General features: G+C 42.3%; 1 protein-coding gene across 1 annotated transcript; it reads left to right on the top strand.

Moving 5' to 3' along the window:
- Positions 1-3,608: 3,608 nt before the first annotated feature.
- Positions 3,609-20,481, top strand: CTHRC1 (collagen triple helix repeat containing 1). Its single transcript, XM_054018392.1, has 4 exons — positions 3,609-3,889; positions 10,122-10,343; positions 14,915-15,131; positions 16,637-20,481. Exons 1-4 carry the CDS (start codon positions 3,752-3,754, stop codon positions 16,777-16,779), a joined length of 720 nt encoding a protein of 239 aa, XP_053874367.1. The 5' UTR covers positions 3,609-3,751; the 3' UTR covers positions 16,780-20,481.
- The last annotated feature ends 10 nt before the right edge of the window (positions 20,482-20,491 follow it).

Here is a 20,491-nt window from a genome sequence, read left to right as displayed (position 1 = left end):
CCATATGAGGTCTAGCTTTGTTTCTTCACCGGAGCCTCTGACAAGTTGATGCTTCCTGGAGACATTTCAGCCAGCAAGGAGCCTGGGAGAATGTCTGAGTCTCTCTCTCTCTCTCTCTCTGTGTGATGGTTGTTCTTGCATGAAAATAAAGCACACAGACTCCCAGAAGCAATGTCCAAACACAGCCGGCACTGAGTATCTAAATGAATTTCAACTGGTAGGATAAACCAGGTAGAGGGTAGCCATGAGGGGAAATGCCTACCCCCAACATACTAAATCCATTTTGGCAGACTGGGTGGAGGAGACTTATTGATCCAATTGTTGGAAAGGCACTGCAACAACATATTGTTGAGTACGTAAGGCTTGACAAGGCACAAAACATGTCAATGGCTATCTACTGCAGCTAATGAAATTCCCAGTCTTTGCGACCTTTTGTGCCACTAGTCTTTGACTTCAGCAGCTGAGAGAGCGAGATGCAATGGTCTTTTCACTTAAAAAGCCTTGCACACAGGCATTCACACATATGAATACAAAATAGTAATGTGAAATATTCAAGAATATTTCATCCTTGTGGAAACTTTACCTCTATAATCCTACTCAGGCTGATGTCTGCATGGGTTATCTCTCAAGTAACTGTCTGACTCTTCCAGTCCTAATCAGTGGCAACAAATAACATAATTTATTTTGGATTGATTTTATTTCTAATATGACTTCATAATAAACTATTATTTTAATTAATGCAGTGTGAGATGAATTATATTGGTTGTAGTTCTTAGTATTGTGGCATTTCCTTGAGTACAAGATCAAAAGTACTCAGTGAGAGGTAATATAATGTTATTTCATAAAGGTCTAATTTTCTTCTGCTGGGAAAAAAGATTTTGTGTCCTCTATGCTCCACACCTGTTAAAATGAAATAGATCCTGTCATCTAAACATTTATATTTAGATAGTATTTTCAAAAGTAATGATACTCATGCCACATTATGCCTCTGCTGGGAATCTTTGCTGTAGCTAAAATAGCATCATTCTGCCTTCTGTAGAATTGTTCTGAGAGTTCCTGGATAAACAGCTCCTTAACCAGAAAGATACTAACTGTAAAACAGGGCCACAAAGGTTTAAAAGGAGGGTTATAATAGTGGGATCTCTAGGGTTGTCAGACAAATGATAGAATAATGAATGAGATATGAAACGTATAAAGCATCTTCCAAATATAGGCCTACGTGGCAATTTTCTGGATTAATCTATTTTCTGCATGGCAGCCATATTGATTCACAGGACAGTAACAATTCCATAAATCTATTTTTAAAATGGTGTCTAAATATGAATTTGCATAAGATTGTTGACAGTAGCTTTGGTAGATCATTCCTATTTTCAGAATTAGTTCATGAATACCATTGTATGTTTTAATTGAGTGGCACAAACAAGGGTGGCAGAGCCTTAGCAAATATGGGAGGGCCAGGGGCCTCCACCCCCACCCCTCCTCTTCTGCCCCTGGGTTTTCAGAACAGTGGTAACTTAACTATTTCACTCCAGACGGTATCAGGAATAAATCAATAGGAACACAGCAATTCTGTCTGATTAAGGATTAAATTCAAGTAAGCGTGCTTTGTCTAATACTGCAGTTTCTTAGATTTAAGCCCACACAGACATAAGCAATAGGTTTAGAACATCCCAGATAATAATCTAACATCTGGAACGGTACTGAGTAATTAACAGCAGGTTTGCAGTGGCCAGTTGCTCACCCGCCGGGGAACAAAGGTGCCAGGAAAAATGTCTTTCAAAATGGCTTCAGAAGACTGCTTCAAAGCAGCCCAGTCATGGCGAGTGGCGGGGGAGGGCAGGGGGACCCTGCTGCAGCCCAGCTGAGGGGGGCGGCAGGAGCCACTGCAGCTGCCCAGTCACCAGGGCAGGGATTGGACCTTGCAGCAGCCCAGCCGCCCCGCTTCCCATTTCATCAGGGATATTTTTAATAAAAATCATGGACAGGTCACGGGCTTCAGTGAATTTTTGTTTATTGCCTGTGACCTGTCCATGATTTTTACTGAAAATATCTGTGACAAGATCTAAGCCTTAGTTACAATGACCAGTACTGAATTATTACTTTTCCTAACTTTCAATAAACTTCTAGTATCAGAGGAGCCCAGACTCAAGGTTTTCCAACCACCAAGGTTTTTAGTTTCACTTGTTTATTCGTCTGTCCCCTCCTCCCATTCTGATTAGCAGAAGCTATTAACTAGTTTTGACCTTGCTTCTGAAAGCCTGTCTTTAAATTAACCCTCAACTATGTGGTGTTTTATTTCATTACTACATGGTGGCTGAATGCACATAATATGGCTGCAATTCACTTAATTACATTCTGAAATATACACACCCCTTACATCCAGGGCAACACCCCCCGGCCAAGCCAGAAGCCAGAGCAGGCCAGGAGCTGCGGACCTTCCATCTGCCTGGTGTGGGGAGGGTCAAGAGCAGTGCCTGACCCATGTCCCTGCCCCACCGGCCCCCTGCCCAGGGCAGGTGGAGGGTCCACAGTGCAGCCCCACACCTGCCCGTGTGGCTCTCACCATGGCCGCACTATGGCCCCCCAGCCGGAGTTGGGTCCAGGTAAGAGCTCTGCATGGGTAGCTGTGGGGAGCTGCAGACCCTCCTGCCCTAGGCGGGAGAAGGGAAGCCCATGGGGTGTGGACACGGGCTGGGGGGCTGATCTCAACCACAGCCTGTCAGTGGCACAGGCAGTACAGTTATATGTTGCCAGTGCTATGGGTCAGGGGCACAGGCGGTACAGTTGACTCTAGGAAGTGGGGCTGCATGGCACAGTTGTATGCTGCCAGTGCTAAGGGTCAGGGGCACAGGCGGTACAGTTGACTCCAGCGAGGGGGGCTGCATGGCACAGGCGGTACAGTTGTATGTTGCCAGTGCTATGGGTCAGTGGCACAGGCGGTACAGTTGTATGTTGCCAGTGCTATGGGTCAGGGGCACAGGCAGTACAGTTGACTCCAGGAAGTGGGGCTGCATGGCACAGTTGTATGTTGCCAGCGCTAAGGGTCAGGGGCACAGGCGGTACAGATGTATGTTGCCAGCGCTAAGGGTCAGGGGCACAGGCGGTACAGTTGTATGTTGCCAGTGCTACGGGTCAGGGGCACAGGCGGTACAGTTGTATGTTGCCAGTGCTACGGGTCAGGGGCACAGGCGGTACAGTTGTATGTTGCCAGCGCTACGGGTCAGGGGCACAGGCGGCACAGTTGTATGTTGCCAGTGCTACGGGTCAGGGGCACAGGCGGCACAGTTGTATGTTGCCAGTGCTACGGGTCAGGGGCACAGGCGGTACAGTTGTATGTTGCCAGCGCTAAGGGTCAGGGGCACAGGCGGCACAGTTGTATGTTGCCAGTGCTACGGGTCAGGGGCACAGGCGGCACAGTTGTATGTTGCCAGTGCTACGGGTCAGGGGCACACAGCCCCAGCACACTTACCCAGTGAGTGCCGGCTGCGGGGTGCCTGAGGCTGGCGTGGGAGTGTCGGGCAATGCGGGGGCGGGAAGCCCCGGCGGGCCTGTGGCTGTGGCCGGACGGCTCAGGCTGGGAGTTGCTGCCGTGTTACAGGATGGAAATTCCTGGCGTCCCCAGGGAGGGAGCTCAGGCTCGGGGCTGTGAAAGGCTCATTTATCCAGCGCGCTGCAGACACTGACTCATCCCCCCCTCTCGCTAGCTCCGCTCCCAGCCAGCCCGGCCCCGCGCCCCCGGCTGCCCCGCACCATGAGCTCTCCGCCCGCCGCTGCCGCCGCCGCCTCGCTGCTCCTGGTCGCGCTGCTGCTGGTTGCCCCGCCGCTCGGGGAGTCCGAGAGCCCGAAGGGGAAGCACAAGGCGCTGCGCCAGAGGGAGGTGGTGGATGTGGTGAGTCTGCCCGCGCCGCACGCGGCTCGGAAATAGGGGATGGGAATGGAGGGGTCTGGAGCAGCGGGAGACTCTGGAGCAAGGGGTCGGGAGAGAGGGACAGAGCAGAGGGGGCTGGGGAGGGGCTGTAGTGGGGCTAGGAGTAGATGATGGGGCAAAGCGGGCCTGGAGAGGGGTTAGGAGGGCTGGAGTGGGGGCCTGGGGACAGAGGGGTCTGATGTGGGGGGAGCTGGTGGACAAGGTTGGGAGTGATGTTGTGGATTTGAGGTGACAGTAACAAGTGAGGAACTGCTGGGGAATCTTCCCTGCTCCTTTTTCGTTCAAAGAGTTGGAACCACCCAATCCTCTCCTTTGCTTTATCCCAGGAAGAGGCTAGTGCAGCTCTAGGGGCCAGTCTCTGCAACGTGTCTATTGTTGGGAGAACAGCTCCTTTCTGCCAGCCAGGACAGTTCCCCTTTCCCAAAACCAGTTGTAACTTGAAGATCTGACCATAGTCCCAGTTATGCTGGGTCATTTTTGCAGGAAGGATGAGTAATTTGATTTAGCTTCTTTTCTACATTTTATTGCTCACTAATTGTGATGATTCAGGGAAATGTTTAGAATGGATTTGTCTTCATGGAAGCTATTTTTTTCCAGATGCAGATTGTGTTCCTCAGATTTTTACATAGCAGAGTCGGGAGTCTGTGGTTAAAGTAATACATACCCTTCTCTCCAGTCATGTCCGCATGAGGAAGCAAGGCCAAGTTAATGTGGCTGGATTGTTTCAATAAAAAAGAGTGGACTGTGAACTGCTATCCTTCCTTATTAAGACATCACCTATGCAAAACGGAAATTTTTAAGCCCTGATTAACTAAATTACAATAGTAAATAAAGGACAAGATAAAGAAAAAAGGTTACATTTAAACTAAAGAGCCACAAGCACTGAACAACTCTCATTTTATTAAATCCCACTTTCCCATGTGTAAACAAATTCACGCTGGTGCTTATACATGGCACATTTCTGGATGCTGTTTCATTGCAACTACAAATGCACTGAAGGCTTTATAGAGCCATAGAAAACAAATGGCATGGGTTTTTCTTCCCTCCAGACAAAGGTAAGTCTTTGCAGGGATCCCACACTTGTATTCACTAACAACTATATTTTTTTAGGATGGAGAGGATGCTGCTGTTTTTGGTATGTAGATGGCATTGTCAGCAGATGTACCTAGATCATACCCTTCAAATGTACTTCAGTTTGAGGGCTATCACTAGTTTCAGTCCTAAACCCACCTGTGTTACACACTGCTTTGGTGCCATCTCACTTTCATTGTTGGACATTTTTTATATAAAAAATAAGGACTAATGAATCTGAGATTATGGGAAATTAAAGGAGTGAATCCCACATCTTAAGTTTTCTGTATGAACAAATATTTTTGTGTTCCTCATCTTGAGTATTTGCCTGGCACTGCATCCTGCTTTTCAGCCTTGGCTGGCTGAGATCTATAACTCAGATAAATTGGTGGAAGCTAAGGAAACATACTTAAGTAGATGTATACTAACTGTGTCAGATAAAATAACTTTGACACAGACTCCTTCAAAAATAGAACCAAAAACATGACAAGGGGCCACCTTGCTTCAACAGACACAACATTGTCATTTTACAACAATATGCTCATTCCACTTCAAAAGCAGTATACCATATGTGAAAATAATTGATCTGGTGAGTACAGATCGGTTTGGCTGAAGAGGAGACCAAAGCCCATGTAATTATTTTGCATATGTGAGTTTCTAGGTCTGCAAAAGTTTAAAGCACCCTCTCTGGAAATATTCAAAATTTCTTTAATGTTAGATCAGTTTGGAGCACCTTCTTTTTGGCTAGCTCTGCCCCCTGGTGGAATCTAAAACCAAAATGTCCAAGTCAGGCATGCGTCTGACGAAGTGGGTATTCATCCACGAAAGCTTATGCTCCAATACATCTGTTAGTTTTAAAGGTGCCACAGGACTCTCTGTTGCTTTTTACAGGTCAGTTAAAGTGGTGGTTCTCAACCAGGGGTACATATACCCCTGTGGGTAAGCAGAGGTCTTCCAGGGGGTACATCAACTCATCTAGATATTTGCCTAGATTTACAACAGGCTACATAAAAAGCACTAGCGAAGTCAGCATAAACTAAAATTTCATACAGACAATGACTTGTTTATACTGCTCTATATCATTGGTTTTCAAACTTTTTTTCTGGCGACCCAGGAGCGGGGGATGAGGGGTTTGAGGTGTGGGAGGGGCTCAGGGCTGGGGCAGAGAGTTGGGGTGCGGGGGTGAGGGGTGCGGGGGTGAGGGCTGTGGGGTGAGGCCAGGAATGAGGGGTTTAGCATGTAGGAGGGGGCTCAGGGCTGGGGCAGGGGGTTGGAGTGCGGGAGGGGGTTAGGGCTCGGCTGGGGATGCAGGCTCTGGGGTGGGGCCGGGGATGAGGGGTTTGGGGTTTGGAAGGGGGCTCCGGGTTGGGGCAGGGGATTGGGGCATGGGGTTGGGGCATGGGTTTACCTCCAGTGGCTCCAAGTTAATGATGCAGCCAGGGTGCAGAGGCAGGCTTCCCGCCTGTCCTGGCACCATGGACCGCGCTGTGCCCCGGAAGCGGCCAGCAGCACGTCTGGTTCCTAGGCAGAGGCAAAATGTATCAAATGAATTGGTACAAGCAGTACTGTAAGAAATTAAGATGTCTTCACATAACTGTGTCTTGCTTATTAGTTTTGTAGGGGCCTCTGAGACCAGACTAATATTCAATGGGCCTTTTAAAAGATCTGTTCCTTGATCAAATGTTTCACTGGCATGTTCTTATTACTGCATTTGCCAACAGTGCATCTTTTTGAATATTGAAGGAAATGTCAAAAGTTCATTATTCTGGATCTCAATTTACTTCCTTTGCAGGACTTTCCATTTTATGTATTTATTATTTGGTCTCCACTGCCCATTGGAATTCTGGTTTAAGCTCCAGGTGCCTGATGGGGCAAAAACATTGTTGGTTTTTGGGTGGTTTTGGGTACATGTCGTCTGTTGCCCCTCCCTCTGTGAAAGCAATGGCAGACAATCGTTTTGCGCCTTTTTTCCTGGGTTACCCATGCAGATGCCATACCACAGCAAGCCTGGAGTCCACTGCAGTTGTGGGCAAGTCTACTGTGGGGGCTGCTGTGATCCAAGTAGCCAATGCAATCACTGATGTTCTGTTATCAAAGGTAGTGACTGGGAAATGTGCGGGCCTTTTTAGATTTTAGGTGCATATTCCTGTCCTTTGTCACTGGTGAAGAAGTCTTGCAGTTGTACATTCCAGTCTGGTCGGTGCTGTAATACCCCATAGCACTTCTGTGGTTGACATATGTAACAGCTCCAGGGCTCTTGTTCTTTTGCCTTGGCCAAGGTACGTTGCCCTACCAGGATCTCAAGCATTCGATGCAGAAGCACCTGCAGCAGTTGGCATCGCTACACAGCAGCAACTGCTTGCCTTCACAGCAGACGGTGCAATAGGACTGTACCCGTCCTCGTCGGACATGTAGCTTGGTTGGGGGTTCTGAGAACGTCTTCCCTGCCCAGCTCCTAGCAACCTCCAGGGTATGGTGTATGGTTCCACCACTTCCCCTGCAACTCTGCTCTCCTGCAATTCTGCTCTCCTGCTCCCCAGCAATGAGCTCGGGGGATCCGTTCTGGTCCTCTGGGTGCCTTCGCAGCAGACGGTGCAGTAGGACTGGTACCCGTCCTCGTCAGACATGTAGCTTGGCAGGGGTTCTGGGAATGTCTTCCCTGCCTAGCTCCTAGCAAACTCCAAGGCATGGTGTACGGCTCCACCATTTCCCATGGCTCCCATAACTCATGAAGCCTGGACAGTAGTAAAGAGCAGTTCAACTATAGGCTGAGTAAGTGCAGAATGGTGGTAGAATGTGCCTTTGGATGTTGTCAGAGAAAAACAGAGTTCTCACTCTCAGGTTGGGTGCAACAAGTCAGATATTTTATTTTCTCTAGCAATTGCATGGAGGGAAAGAGCAAAACAGATCTCTTTCCAGGTAAACAATTACAACAAGCATTTATACCTTTTGTTACACACAATAATGGATGACAGCTGCATTTTGTTTATACATATGTCCTCCTGATATCTTATTTTCCTCAACAATTTAGACTATAGTCTACATTCTATACTTATCTAGCAGAAGGTCACAACAACTTCTCATACAGTTCTTTCCCACTCGCCTCACACAATCCTTGCTTCTACAGATCTCGCATTATTAGGGTTACAGCTAGCCTGATTCTTGCTCACACAAGGGGACTGTTTGAATATGAAATCCCCTTCAAATCGCTGTCAGTTCTTTCTCTACTTCCACAATGTTTAAAAGCTCACTGGTGCTGTTTGTCAGACTTCAGCGCAATCAACATTCCCATTGTTATTGCTGCTTGCTGTGTGCTCCATAATATCTGTGAGAGTAAGGGGGAGACGTTTATGGCGGGGTGGGAGGTTGAGGCAAATCGCCTGGCATCCGATTTTGAGCAGCCAGACACCAGGTCGATTAGAAGAGCACAGCAAGAGAGTTGTACATCAGCGAGGCTTTGAAAACCAGTTTCATAAGTGGCCAGGCTTCGGTGTGGCAGTTGTGTGTTTCTCCTTGATGCAAACCCGCCTTCTTTGTTGATTTTAATTCCCTGTAAGCCAACCACCCTCCCCCGCTTCAAAATAAAGTAACTATTGTTTTGAAACCATGCATTCTTTCTTTATTAATTAAAAAAAAATGCGATAATGGACAAGGTAGCCTGGGTGGAGTGGGGGAGGAGGGAAGGACAAGGCCACATTGCTTAGTGTAGCCACACTAAAAATCAAACTGTTTGAATGACAGCCTTCTGTTGCTTGGGCATCCTCTGGAGTGGAGTGGCTGGGTGCCTGGAGCCTTCCTGCCCTGCCCCGCCCCTCCCCTCCCCCACATTCTTGGGCATCTGGGTGAGGAGGATATGGAACATGGGGAGGAGGGTATGCGGTTATACAGTGGAGGCAGCAGGGATTTGTGCTCTTGTTGGCTTTCCTGCAGCTCCAACAGATGTTTCATCATGTCTGTTTGCTCCCCCAGCAGACACTTCATCATGTCTGTTTGCTCCCCCATTAGCCTCAGCATCGCGTCCTGCCTCCGCTCTTCACGCTCACTTAATTCTTTCCTGGCCTCTGCCACTGAATGCCTCCATGCATTAAGCTGTGCCCTATCAATGCAGGAGGACTGCATGAGCTCTGAAAACATGTAATCACAAATGCGTTGGTTTTGCCTTCTAATCTGTGATAACCTCAGGGACGGAGATGATAGGGAGAGCATAGAAACATTCTACACTCTACGATTCTGGGGGGACTGCATGGTCACCTGACCAAACAGGAAATTAAATTCAAAAGTTCCCGGGGCTTTTCCTGTGTACCTAGCTAGTGCATTGGAGTTCAAAGTGCTGTCCAGAGCGGTCACAATGGAGCACTCTGGGATAGCTTCTTCTAGGTCTTCTTCTCCTGGCTTTGTCTGCACCCCCCAAATTGTCTCCTCCCTGGAGCTTACGTGGGTGAGGGACAGGTGGAACTGCCTGGGGTCCAGCCTACACAGCTCTGGGTCCAAAGAATAGTTTGGGGATTGAAGGCAGAGAAGAGATAGCCCCATCTGAGTTTCATCTTCCTCTCTCCCAAATGTTATGTTTACACTATTAAATATCATAGTCTAGTTGTTTAAAATGTAGTGAGACCAGATGTCCCAATTTTATAGACAGTCCTGATTTTTGTGTCTTTTTTTTAATATAGGTTCCTATTACCCCCCACCCCTTGTCCCGATTTTTCACACTTGCTGTCTAGTCACCCTATTCAAATGTGAAAGCAAAATGTACCATCATGGTCTGAGGCCAACAATTGACCATATTAATATTGGAATCTGGGGAAACTTTTTTTGGAAGGTAGGGGATATTGTACACTTTTCCATGCAGTTTTGTAGTTAACATAAATGAATATTTTCTTAATGAAACTACTGTCCTGCATCTTTCTTTGATACCCCAATAACAGCAAACTCAGCTGCCAGTTTTAACATATTCATTTAATTTTCAGTATTTGAGAGAATGTGATTTCTTGCCATTCTTTCCTCACTAATAGAGGAATTTTCATGGCCTTCTATAACAGACTCCTATCTTGTACAAAGTAAGCAAAACTATTTTTAAGCCTTAGAATCAATAAGCAAAGTGAAAAAAGTTTGTGTTTTTCAGTACAATGGAATGTGTTTACAAGGACCTGGTGGTGTTCCTGGACGAGATGGAAACCCTGGCATCAATGGAATTCCTGGGACACCTGGAATCCCTGGTCGGGATGGGTTGAAAGGAGAAAAAGGAGAATGTATGCGAGAAAGTATTGAGGAGTCTTGGACACCCAACTTCAAACAGTGTTCATGGAGTGCGCTGAATTATGGCATAGATCTTGGGAAAATTGCAGTAAGTAAGCACCTGTGATGTTGCAGTCTGATGTTAAAGCAACACCACAGCAGACATTGATGGAAACATTCTTCAACATTCAAGGTTGATCCCATCTAGAGTTTTAGTTCAGGCTCATTTCTAGTATGTGTAATAACTGACTGGACATTCCAGGTGGCTTATTTCAGTAATAAAGCTGCAGGTGAGAGCTGGGTTGTTCTAGGTACATACAGCAGACCTGTATTCAGTTTTCCCTTTTGAAGCAGTAGAACTGGAAGCCAAGGTATTTGCTGAATGGATTACAGAGGTAACTGGCTAACCTACTGGTGAGACTTGTGCAGCATTGACAAGTCCTAACCAGTTCAACAAAAATACTGTGATCCTTAGTGCAGGCCTCTGAGTATGAGATTTTAAAATAAGAAAAAAAAAAAAAACAAGACATTAATAGGTATGGAAGATGACCAGAAAGAAGAAAAAAAATTCCCAACTCCATAGTAACTATACAATCAAGCCTGAGATTGGTAGGCCTACTTTGTTTTAGTAGTACAGTTGCAGTCACAGTGTGAGAACTAATTCAATAGATACAATAAATATCTAATTTCTATTTACTTTGGAACTGCCCCTTAGTGGGCCCAATCAGCAAGTTATTCAGCATTGGGTAGGTGGAGGGGCACACTTAAAAATTCAGCTGAAAATGTTTTCTACTAAATTGTATACACTGTCAATATTGAATCTTTCAGTTTTCACAAAAACAGTGTCTTGTGACTGCTAAATCCAGGGAGCCTAAATGATGAAGAGAGAAATCATAAAATTATATTATGTAGGCTTTCAGGTTTCAAACACATCCCTTGTTTCCTTGCATCAGAGTATTGCAATAGGATGGACTGATTTTAAGTCACCAGTTTTAATCATGATTTTAACCAGCATGCAGAAAACCTTGATTTCAATAATTGATTTGAATCTTGATTTGCATTTATACTTTTGAGTTATTTTTCTAAAGAAAAGTTATTTCTCATTAGTGGGTAACCGTTCAAACATGTTGATTGACAACTAAAGGTAGCATTTACATGAAATTTGACACTTCTTTATGCTAACCTCATCTATCTATATTTATTTAAGAAATTATACTGCATAATTTACATTTATTAAAATTTTTAATTTTTTTATGTCAGAAAATAATGAAGTGTGTATTTATTTACTAGGTGATTGTGGGTTTGTTTTACTTGTGATTTATTTTAAGCTTGACTTGAATGGAAATGGGACTTCAAGTCAAAATACATACACACAGCTTTTTAATTTTATTAGTTAAATAAAACTAAAATGTGGAGGATACATAAGGAAAAAAATTTATCAAAACATGATTTGCATTTAAAACTGAGTTATTAAACAAAAGAAATAGCTGTAGTTGTTGAAAGGAAAGGAAGCAGTGAGAGCAAAAAGGCATCCTTTAAAAAGAGAAATCCTAATGAGGAAAATAGAAAAGAGCATAAACTCTGGCAAATGAAGTATAAAAATATAATTAGAAAGACCAAAAAAGAATTTGAAGAACAGCTAGCCAAAGACTTCAAAAGTAATAGCAATTTTTTTTTAACATCAGAAGCAGAAAGTCTGCTAAACAACCAGTGGGGCCACTGGACGATCAAGATGCTAAAGGAACACTCAAAGACAATAAGGCCATTGCGGATAAACTAAATGAATTCTTTGCATCGGTCTTCACTGTTGAGGATGTGAGGGAGATTCCAAAACCTGAGACATTCTTTTTGGGTGACAGATCTGAGGAACTGTCCCAAATTGAGGTGTCATTAGAGAAGGTTTTTGAACAAATTGATAAATTAAACAGTAATAAGTCTCCAGGACCTGATGGTATTCAACCAAGAGTTCTAAAGGAATTCAAATGTGAAATTGCAGGACTACTAAGTATTATCTGTAACCTATCATTTAAATCAGCTTCTGTACCAAATGAGTGGAGAATAATTAATGTGACACCAATTTTTAAAAAGGGCTCCAGAGGTGACCCTGGCAACTATAGATCAGTAAGCCTCACTTCAGTACCGGGCAAATTGGTTGAAACTATTGTAAAGAACAAAATTGTCAGACACATAGATGAACATAATTTGTTGGGAAAATAGTCAACATGGTTTTTGTACAGGGAAACCATGCCTACCAATCTACTAGAATTTTTTGAGGGGGGTCAACAAGCATGCGGACAAAGGACAGCCAGTGGATATAGTGTATTTAGATTTTCAAAAAGATTTTGACAAGGTCCCTCACCAAAGGCTCTTAAGCAAAATAAGCAGTCATGGGATAAGAGGGAAGGTTCTTGCATGGATTGGTAACTGGTTAAAAGATAGAAAACAAAGGGTAGGAATAAATGGTCAGTTTTCAGAATGGAGAGAGGTAAATAGTGATGTCTCCCAGGGATCTGTACGAGGCCCAGTCCTATTTAACATACGGACGCTCCCCAACTTACGCAAGCGTTCCGGAATGCCTTGCATAACTCGAATTTTGCGTAAGTCGGGAACGTATACCCAACCATTACGCAAAAAAACCAACCCCCCCCCCCCAACTTTCTAGCTTATGGAACTTTTTCTGCAAGTGCAGATTTGCATAAATCGGGTTTGCGTAACCCGCAGAGCGTCTCTTTTCATAAACAATCTGGAAAAAGAGGTAAACAGTGAGGTGGCAAAATTTGCAGATGATACAAAACTACTCAAGATAGTTAAGTCCCAGTCAGACTGCAAACAGCTACAAAAGGATCTCACAAAACTGGGTGACTGGGCAACAAAATGGTAGATGAAATTTAATGTTGATAAATGCAAAGTAATGCACATTGGAAAACATAATCCTAACTATACATACACAGTGATGGGGTCTAAATTGGCTGTTACCACTCAAGAAAGAGATCTTGGGAGTAATTGTGGATAGTTCTCTGAAATCATCCACTCAATGTGCAGCGGCAGTCAAAAAAGTGAACAAAATGTTGGGAATCATCAAGAAAGGGATAGATAATAAGACAGAAAATATCATATTGCCTCTATATAAATCCATGGTACGCCCACACCTTGAATACTGTGTACAGATGTGGTCACCCCATCTCAAAAAAGATATATTGGAATTGGAAAAGGTTCAGAAAAGGGCAACAAAAATTATTAGGGGTATAGAACAGCTTCTGTATGAGGAGAGATTAATAAGACGGGGACTTTTCAGCTTGGAAAAGAGGCAACTAAGGGGGGATATGATAGAGGTCTATACAATCATGAGTGGTATAGAGAAAGTAAATAATGAAGTGTTATTTACTCCTTCTCATTATACAAGAACAAGGGGCCACCAAATGAAATTAATAGGTAGCAGGTTTAAAACAAGCACAAGAAAGTATTTTTTCATGCAACGCACTGTCAGCCTCTGGAACTCCTTGCCAGAGGATGTTGTGAAGGCCAATACTATAACAAGATTCAAAAGGGAGCTAGATAGATTCATGGAAGATAGGTCCATCAATGGCTATTAGCCAGGATGGGCAGGAATAGTGTCCCTAGCCTCTGTTTGCCACAAGCTGGGATGGGTGACAGGGCATGGATCACTTGATGATAACCTGTTCATTCACTTTGGGGCACCTGGCATTGGCCACTGTCAGAGGACAGGATCCTGGGCTTCATAGACTTTTGGTCTGACCCAGTATGGCTGTTCTTATGTAAATGAAGTGATTGTTTCTGGTCACCTCCTTCAAGATTTTAGAACTAGGAGATCTCATCCTCTCACACCTAGATTTTATTCCTAGATTGGAAAAGGAAAACAGGTTCCTGCTTTTTCAACTTCCAATCAGTTTCTTAACTTTGAATGAACAAGTCATTGAACTAGTTGAATAAACTGTAATGAAGAAAAAATTCTCTCTGCACCTGCAGAAGAGGCTACTGTTGTCACAGGCTGGTTTAACACCTCAGCAAACTAATGTCCATGTGCAGAGGCAGTGGTTTGATGTTCTTTAAAACTTAGGTAGCAAATATGTAGAACTTAATATTAAAATCACTTTAAAATATTTAATAAATAGTTAATGAAGGCTTTAACATAACTTGTCAGAATTTTAAATAATTATTTTAAAAAGCAAATATTTAAATTTTGGAAAATCTAGTTTAAAGAACTAATCCCTATTAAAACTTTTTTTAAAAACTAATTTATCCGCCTTGTACAGCATCAAGATAATCCTGTATCTTTTCATCAACCTTTTCTGGCTAACATTTTGTGTTGAGTATGGACTGGTTTGAGAGAGCTGGTAACACTATCCTTACCTGCAAGGAAGGAGAATGTGGGGAAAGAAAGAAGAAAGGAAAACTCCAAAGATATTTAGATACCTAACTTGACTGCATACATGGTCTCATATTAAAATATAGGAGCTCAACATTCCCCTATCCTCTGGGGGTGTTTGAAACACAGATCAGTGTTTTGGGGCATTGACTTACTTGTCAGGTGCTGTTTTTTTAATAAAAGGAGCAGGGAAATGAAGGGGGAGAACAGAGAAGGTGATTAATGTATTCTCAAAAGAATTAGTGAAGTGCGTTCAAAAGCCACAGCCAACAATTCATTCTTATTTTCCTTAGGAATGTACATTCACAAAGATGCGCTCTAACAGTGCTCTAAGGGTTCTCTTCAGTGGATCACTTCGACTCAAATGCAAAAATGCATGCTGCCAGCGGTGGTATTTTACATTTAATGGAGCCGAATGCTCTGGGCCACTTCCTATTGAAGCCATAATTTATTTAGACCAAGGAAGCCCAGAGCTGAATTCAACTATTAATATACATCGCACTTCTTCAGGTATGTATGTCAAAGCCATGTGCTTAGGAATGGAGTTCAAGATAAGGATGCAGTTAATAAGTAACACGGGGCACCTCATAAGGACCTCCATTTAGAAGTCTAGGGTCCATAAAGGGGAGGCAAAGAAGGACAGTTGATGATTTTTCCCACCTTTGTCAGAATTCAGTATCAGTATTAAAAATACAGTAACTGCAGTTTTTCTTGTGGATTTGGGTTTACTGCCATTCCATTTTTACGGGTTTTACTAGCTTTAGTCATACTTTACATAAATTCAAGAAGTTAGAGATGAAGAGACTTACCTTATCCAGTCCAACCCACTGAGCTTCAATAGGATTCTATTAAACAACTACTGCTCCTTCAAATTAGGATAAAAATGGCATGTGTGACACTCTGCCCAACTGCAGTATAACTAAATAGCTCTAGTGCTTTGGTGAAACTGGAATACCACCTTTTAAGTTGGCAATGTATGTATTGGACCTGTATTGTCTTTTGTGCAGTTACGTGCATCAGGTATGGAATTGCATGCTATATTCTTGGGAAGACAGACTAATTTCTGCTGGAGCTTCCAACACAAACCCATCTTTACCAGTGAGGCCTATCACGTTAAAAGCTAAAACCAAATCATATTCAGGAATAGTTAGTTATCCACATCTTATATGATGTCCTCTTCTAAGAAAGGGGAAAATCACAACAGTTCTTGTTCAGTATCAAAGATGATGATATGGGGAAAATGGGAGTAACAACTAAAATATACCTACGCCATATGTCCCCTTAATACCTTGAATTATAAACATATACTGAGAGAAATTTTATATAAAACAAAAGGCTTGCAACATCTAACTTACCAGATGTTGTAGCATAGAGAATATTCACCACAGCACAGCAGAATAGGCTAGAAGATTTCACAGGAGAACAACTGCTGCTTGTAAGAGGCCCAAAGTTATGGGAAGTTAGCAGCTCAGCTTTTTGTCTATGACAGAAGGTCTCTGACTCTCTCTCTCTCCTCCCCGAGGTAATATTTCGCTACAGTAACAAGAAAATCCATAAAAACCTCACTGTGTGGTCATAGTAGGCCTTTCCATGAAGTATCAGAATGGGTTTGTTACCACTGTATTCATGTCTCCCATTAGCATTGCCACTACAATGGAGACCGTTGAAAAAGTGAACAGAAATAAGGAACTGTGTATGGTTAAAAACTAGCTCTATAGATCATAACATTACTTTAAAAACTTTGTATAATGGTTTAAAAAACATTTGGCTGCAGATAGTTCCTACCGAGGCTATGGTACTCTGGAAGACAATGTTCCCCCCCCAGCCCCCCCAAAGATTTAAACAGTAGCAACATAGTAACCCTAACTAATGGCATTTCTATACAGAGTTGTACTGAACTGCTGTTCTTTGGCATGTTAACTATACAAGTCAGGATATGTGGGGGGGGGGGGGGGAAAATCAGTGAAATAAGTGATACTGATTATTTGAAATAAGATATGTTTGTCTTTAAACAGTGGAAGGACTGTGTGAAGGAATCAGCGCTGGGTTGGTGGATGTTGCTATCTGGGTTGGTACTTGTGCAGATTACCCAAGAGGTGATGCTTCTACAGGATGGAATTCAGTCTCTCGGATCATCATCGAAGAGCTGCCGAAATAGAAGTTTTTTCTAAACCTCCTTATAACCCATCGTTCCCAAGCCCCCTATCAATTTTTTATACACATTTTGTACAATTAACTTTGAAATTGAATATTTCTGTAGAGCTTTGTAAGCATTTGGCCAGAATACACAAACTTGCTTACAAGCACCCTAGTTGAATTTTTCCAGCTGAACTGTTTAACATGTAGGCACATCACTGTTGAGCACACCTGGCAAGTTCTACAATATAATTTTAGAACAAATATTAGAAACAAGTTTGTCCAGTTGTTTTATTATAATTTGGACCGAATATTTATCACCTTTGTAAAAACTATACATTAAATCTTTTTATATTGGTAAAATAAATAAGACCTTTTACAAAAAGCGGCAAAAATCCAGGCTATTTTATTGTCAGCAAAATGCAAAGGGTTTTACTTTTTACATGACTATTATGAAACAGGTGGATTAGAGTAGCTTGACAGACATGAAAGTAATATCTGTGGAGAAAATACTATACTTTATTCTTCATTTTAGATTCCAAGAGCATTACTTAAAAGTATCAAGTCATATTATACAAACCTGATTGTACTACTGTAGCACCGAATTATTCAATTTTACTATAGTTCTGATTCAACTCCCATTGATGTGCGTGAGAGTTGGATCCATGCCAATAAGAAGCAGAAAATATCTCATTTTAAAAGATTAAGTTTTCAGCATACCATTTTGGCTTTTCCCCCACTAAGTTAAATAACTCATTAAGAGGTTCTCCACACCCAATTTATGGTTAGTATGAAAGTCAGTTAATACTGAAGAAGACTAATAAGCGTGAATATATTGGACAATTTTACTACAACAAATGTTGATTTACTTTAATAATTAAGGTATTTCATTTTCCCAACAAACTAGTTTATTTCATAGTCTTCTTAGCCAGTCACCACTTATCACTTTGGTGCTAAGATAATTATAAATCAGCAACACAAAAGCATTAAGTGTGTTACATTAATAGGAATGGAAAAAATAAATATTTAAGGGTAGGCTCAAATGCCTCATGCTGTATGGCCTTCAGAATAGTTTGCAAGTCTTAGAAGCAATCACAGTATGAAGGTAATGTGTTCAGTCTCCTAAGACTAGATAAAGAAAATGATTATGTTGATCATTCAGCATTTCTCATAGCTAACTGTAGCATTCTAAGTATTCACTCCAAAATGCAGCTGTCAAGTGACAGTACCCACAAAAGTGGGACCCTTTTAAATTTTTACAACTTAAAAAAAATGTTAAGTGGTTAGGAAGAATTCAAATTTTGCACTGAAGACACAATCCAAAGGAAAAGTCACAAAAGCATGTATAACATGTGAAAGTGTAATGACTAGTTTTCCCTAGAATTAAAAAGAAAAAAACCTGTACAGCTTAGATTCAGGTTTTAATCTTTTTTTTTATTAATTATTATTATTATTATTAAAGAAATACTTTGGTCAGCCAGGTTCTGAAGAGAAGATGCAATACATATTCTTTAAGATTGTCACTGCATTTCCCTCTCAAATTTCTACCTCCATTTTGCAGTGAATTGGTACACCTCTACCTTGACAGAACGCTGTCCTTGGGAGCCAAAAAAATCTTACCGCGTTATATCGAACTTGCTTTGATCCACCGGAGTGTGCAGCCCCGCTCCCCCGGAGCACTGCTTTACCGCATTATATCCAAATTAGTGTTATATCAGGGTAGAGGTGTACCATATAAACTAACCTGAAACTAGGAGGCTGTCAGGCTCTTCTACCTGGAAATAATATCAGATCAGTGTTGCTGCTGAGGTCCAGCAAGCTATACAGCGGATATATCTCCCTAGAACTTCATTCATTGCCACTGTTTTCATGGGCTTTCAGAGAATATTCTCCTCTTCGAGTGGTTAGCAATGCCCCATTGAATTAGTCCTACATATTATGTACTTGGTTTTTTTTTTTGTTAAATAAAAACCTCAAAAGGCACATGAAGTTAACAACTGCATTATACAGAGATGTTAAGCTTCGTAATTCACATGATGGCCTTTGAGTAAGTTCAGTTATCATTCAAGTACAAATGAAATGTAAATATAAAAAATGCCTATATAATAAAGAAGGCCAGCTAACAGAACCCTAACAGTATCCCATTTCTGCTGAATGCCAGCAATTTCATAATTTAGACATTTATGTTCTCAGGTCTGTGTGTGTGAGTGGGAGTAGGAATGGATTATCTATTATTTGTATTACTGTAGCACATGGGAGCTCTAGTCACAGACCTGGACCACACAATGCTGTGAAAACATAGAACAAAGATAGTCCCTGCCCCAAGAAGCTTAGTTAGTAAAGACTTAAACATGCAGTAAAGATTACCCAAGAAGGCAGTAAGATCAATCAATTGAAAAACATTCCTCTCAATATCAAGCTACTCTTCAGATGGTTGAATTAAGAATGCTCAACATTTTAACTTTTGCAATGTCCTAAATTCCAGAATCATAAAATTACTCACTCCAGGCTCACTCCAAATTACTTCTTATGTACAAAGAACTTGCCATAGGTTAGGTTAGCATGCTATGAAAGGATGAGCTTTTGGAATAATCAATTTCCTAAGCAATAAAGAAGGTAAACCAGTTGCCGGGCTCCAAGTTATTTAACTTACAGGTTGAATAATTCTTGTATTTACATTTATTAACTCCTGCCTCTCATTCGATACTTTATACAAAACAATTGAATGCTGTTACAAACATGGATATTTGCAAAGAACGCATTTTCCTGATGCAGAATTAAGAATAACTAAAGTCTGCTAACTCTGAAAAACATGTACCCTGGATCCTGACCCCTGGGATGCCACTGCTGTTTCAAATGTTCTTCTCCCATGCACAGTGCTTATGGTGGAAGACTACATATGTGGTGTCAAGTAATACTCTGAATAAAAAGAACAAGGAGCACTTGTGGCACCTTAGAGACTAACAAATGTATTTAGGCATAAGTTTTGTAAGCAAAAACTCACTTCACCAAATGCATGGAGTGGAAAATACGGTAGGTGTACACACACACACACACACACACACACTTTCTCTCACTCCCCGCCCCCCCCAGGAACAAAGCCCGTTGCCAACTCAGTCCATATCTATTCAAGGGACACCATCATAGGACCTAATCACATCAGCCACACCATCAGGGGCTTGTTCACCTGCACATCTACCAATGTGATATATGCCATCATGTGCCAGCAATGCCCCTCTGCCATGTACATTGGCCAAATCGGACAGTCTCTACACAAAAGAATAAATGGACACAAATCAGACATCAAGAATTATAACATTCAAAAACCAGTTGGAGAACACTTCAGCCTCTCTGGACACTCAATTACAGACCTAAAAGTCGCAATTCTTCAACAAAAAAACTTCAAAACCAGACTCCAACGAGAAACTGCAGAACTGGAATTAATTTGCAAACTGGACATCATTAAATTAGGCTTGAATAAAGACTGGGAGTGGATGGGTCATTACACAAACTAAAAACTATTTCCCCATACTAATTTTTCTCCCCTACTGTTACTCACACCTTCTTGTCAACTGTTTGAAATGGGCCATCCGGATTATCACTACAAAAGTTTTTTTCTCCTGCTGATAATAGCCCACCTTCATTGATTTGTCTCGTTCGAGTTGGTATGGCAACTCCCATCTTTTCATGTCCTCTGTATGTATGTGTACACACACACACACACACACACACAC

This window comes from Malaclemys terrapin, chromosome 2 (genome assembly GCF_027887155.1).
Source record: "Malaclemys terrapin pileata isolate rMalTer1 chromosome 2, rMalTer1.hap1, whole genome shotgun sequence".
NCBI classification, from domain to species: Eukaryota; Metazoa; Chordata; order Testudines; family Emydidae; genus Malaclemys; species Malaclemys terrapin.
Note: the sequence above shows the minus strand (reverse complement) of the source record. Positions and strands in the feature narration are given on the sequence as shown.

Bases quoted from the DNA above. Each gene is read 5' to 3' on its own strand.
- CTHRC1 (XM_054018392.1), top strand. From the start codon at position 3,752: ATGAGCTCTCCGCCCGCCGCTGCCGCCGCCGCCTCGCTGCTCCTGGTC. The intron at 10,344-14,914 runs GTAAGTAAGCAC...TATTTTCCTTAG, and splicing joins TAGATCTTGGGAAAATTGCA to GAATGTACATTCACAAAGAT. The intron at 15,132-16,636 runs GTATGTATGTCA...GTCTTTAAACAG, and splicing joins TATACATCGCACTTCTTCAG to TGGAAGGACTGTGTGAAGGA.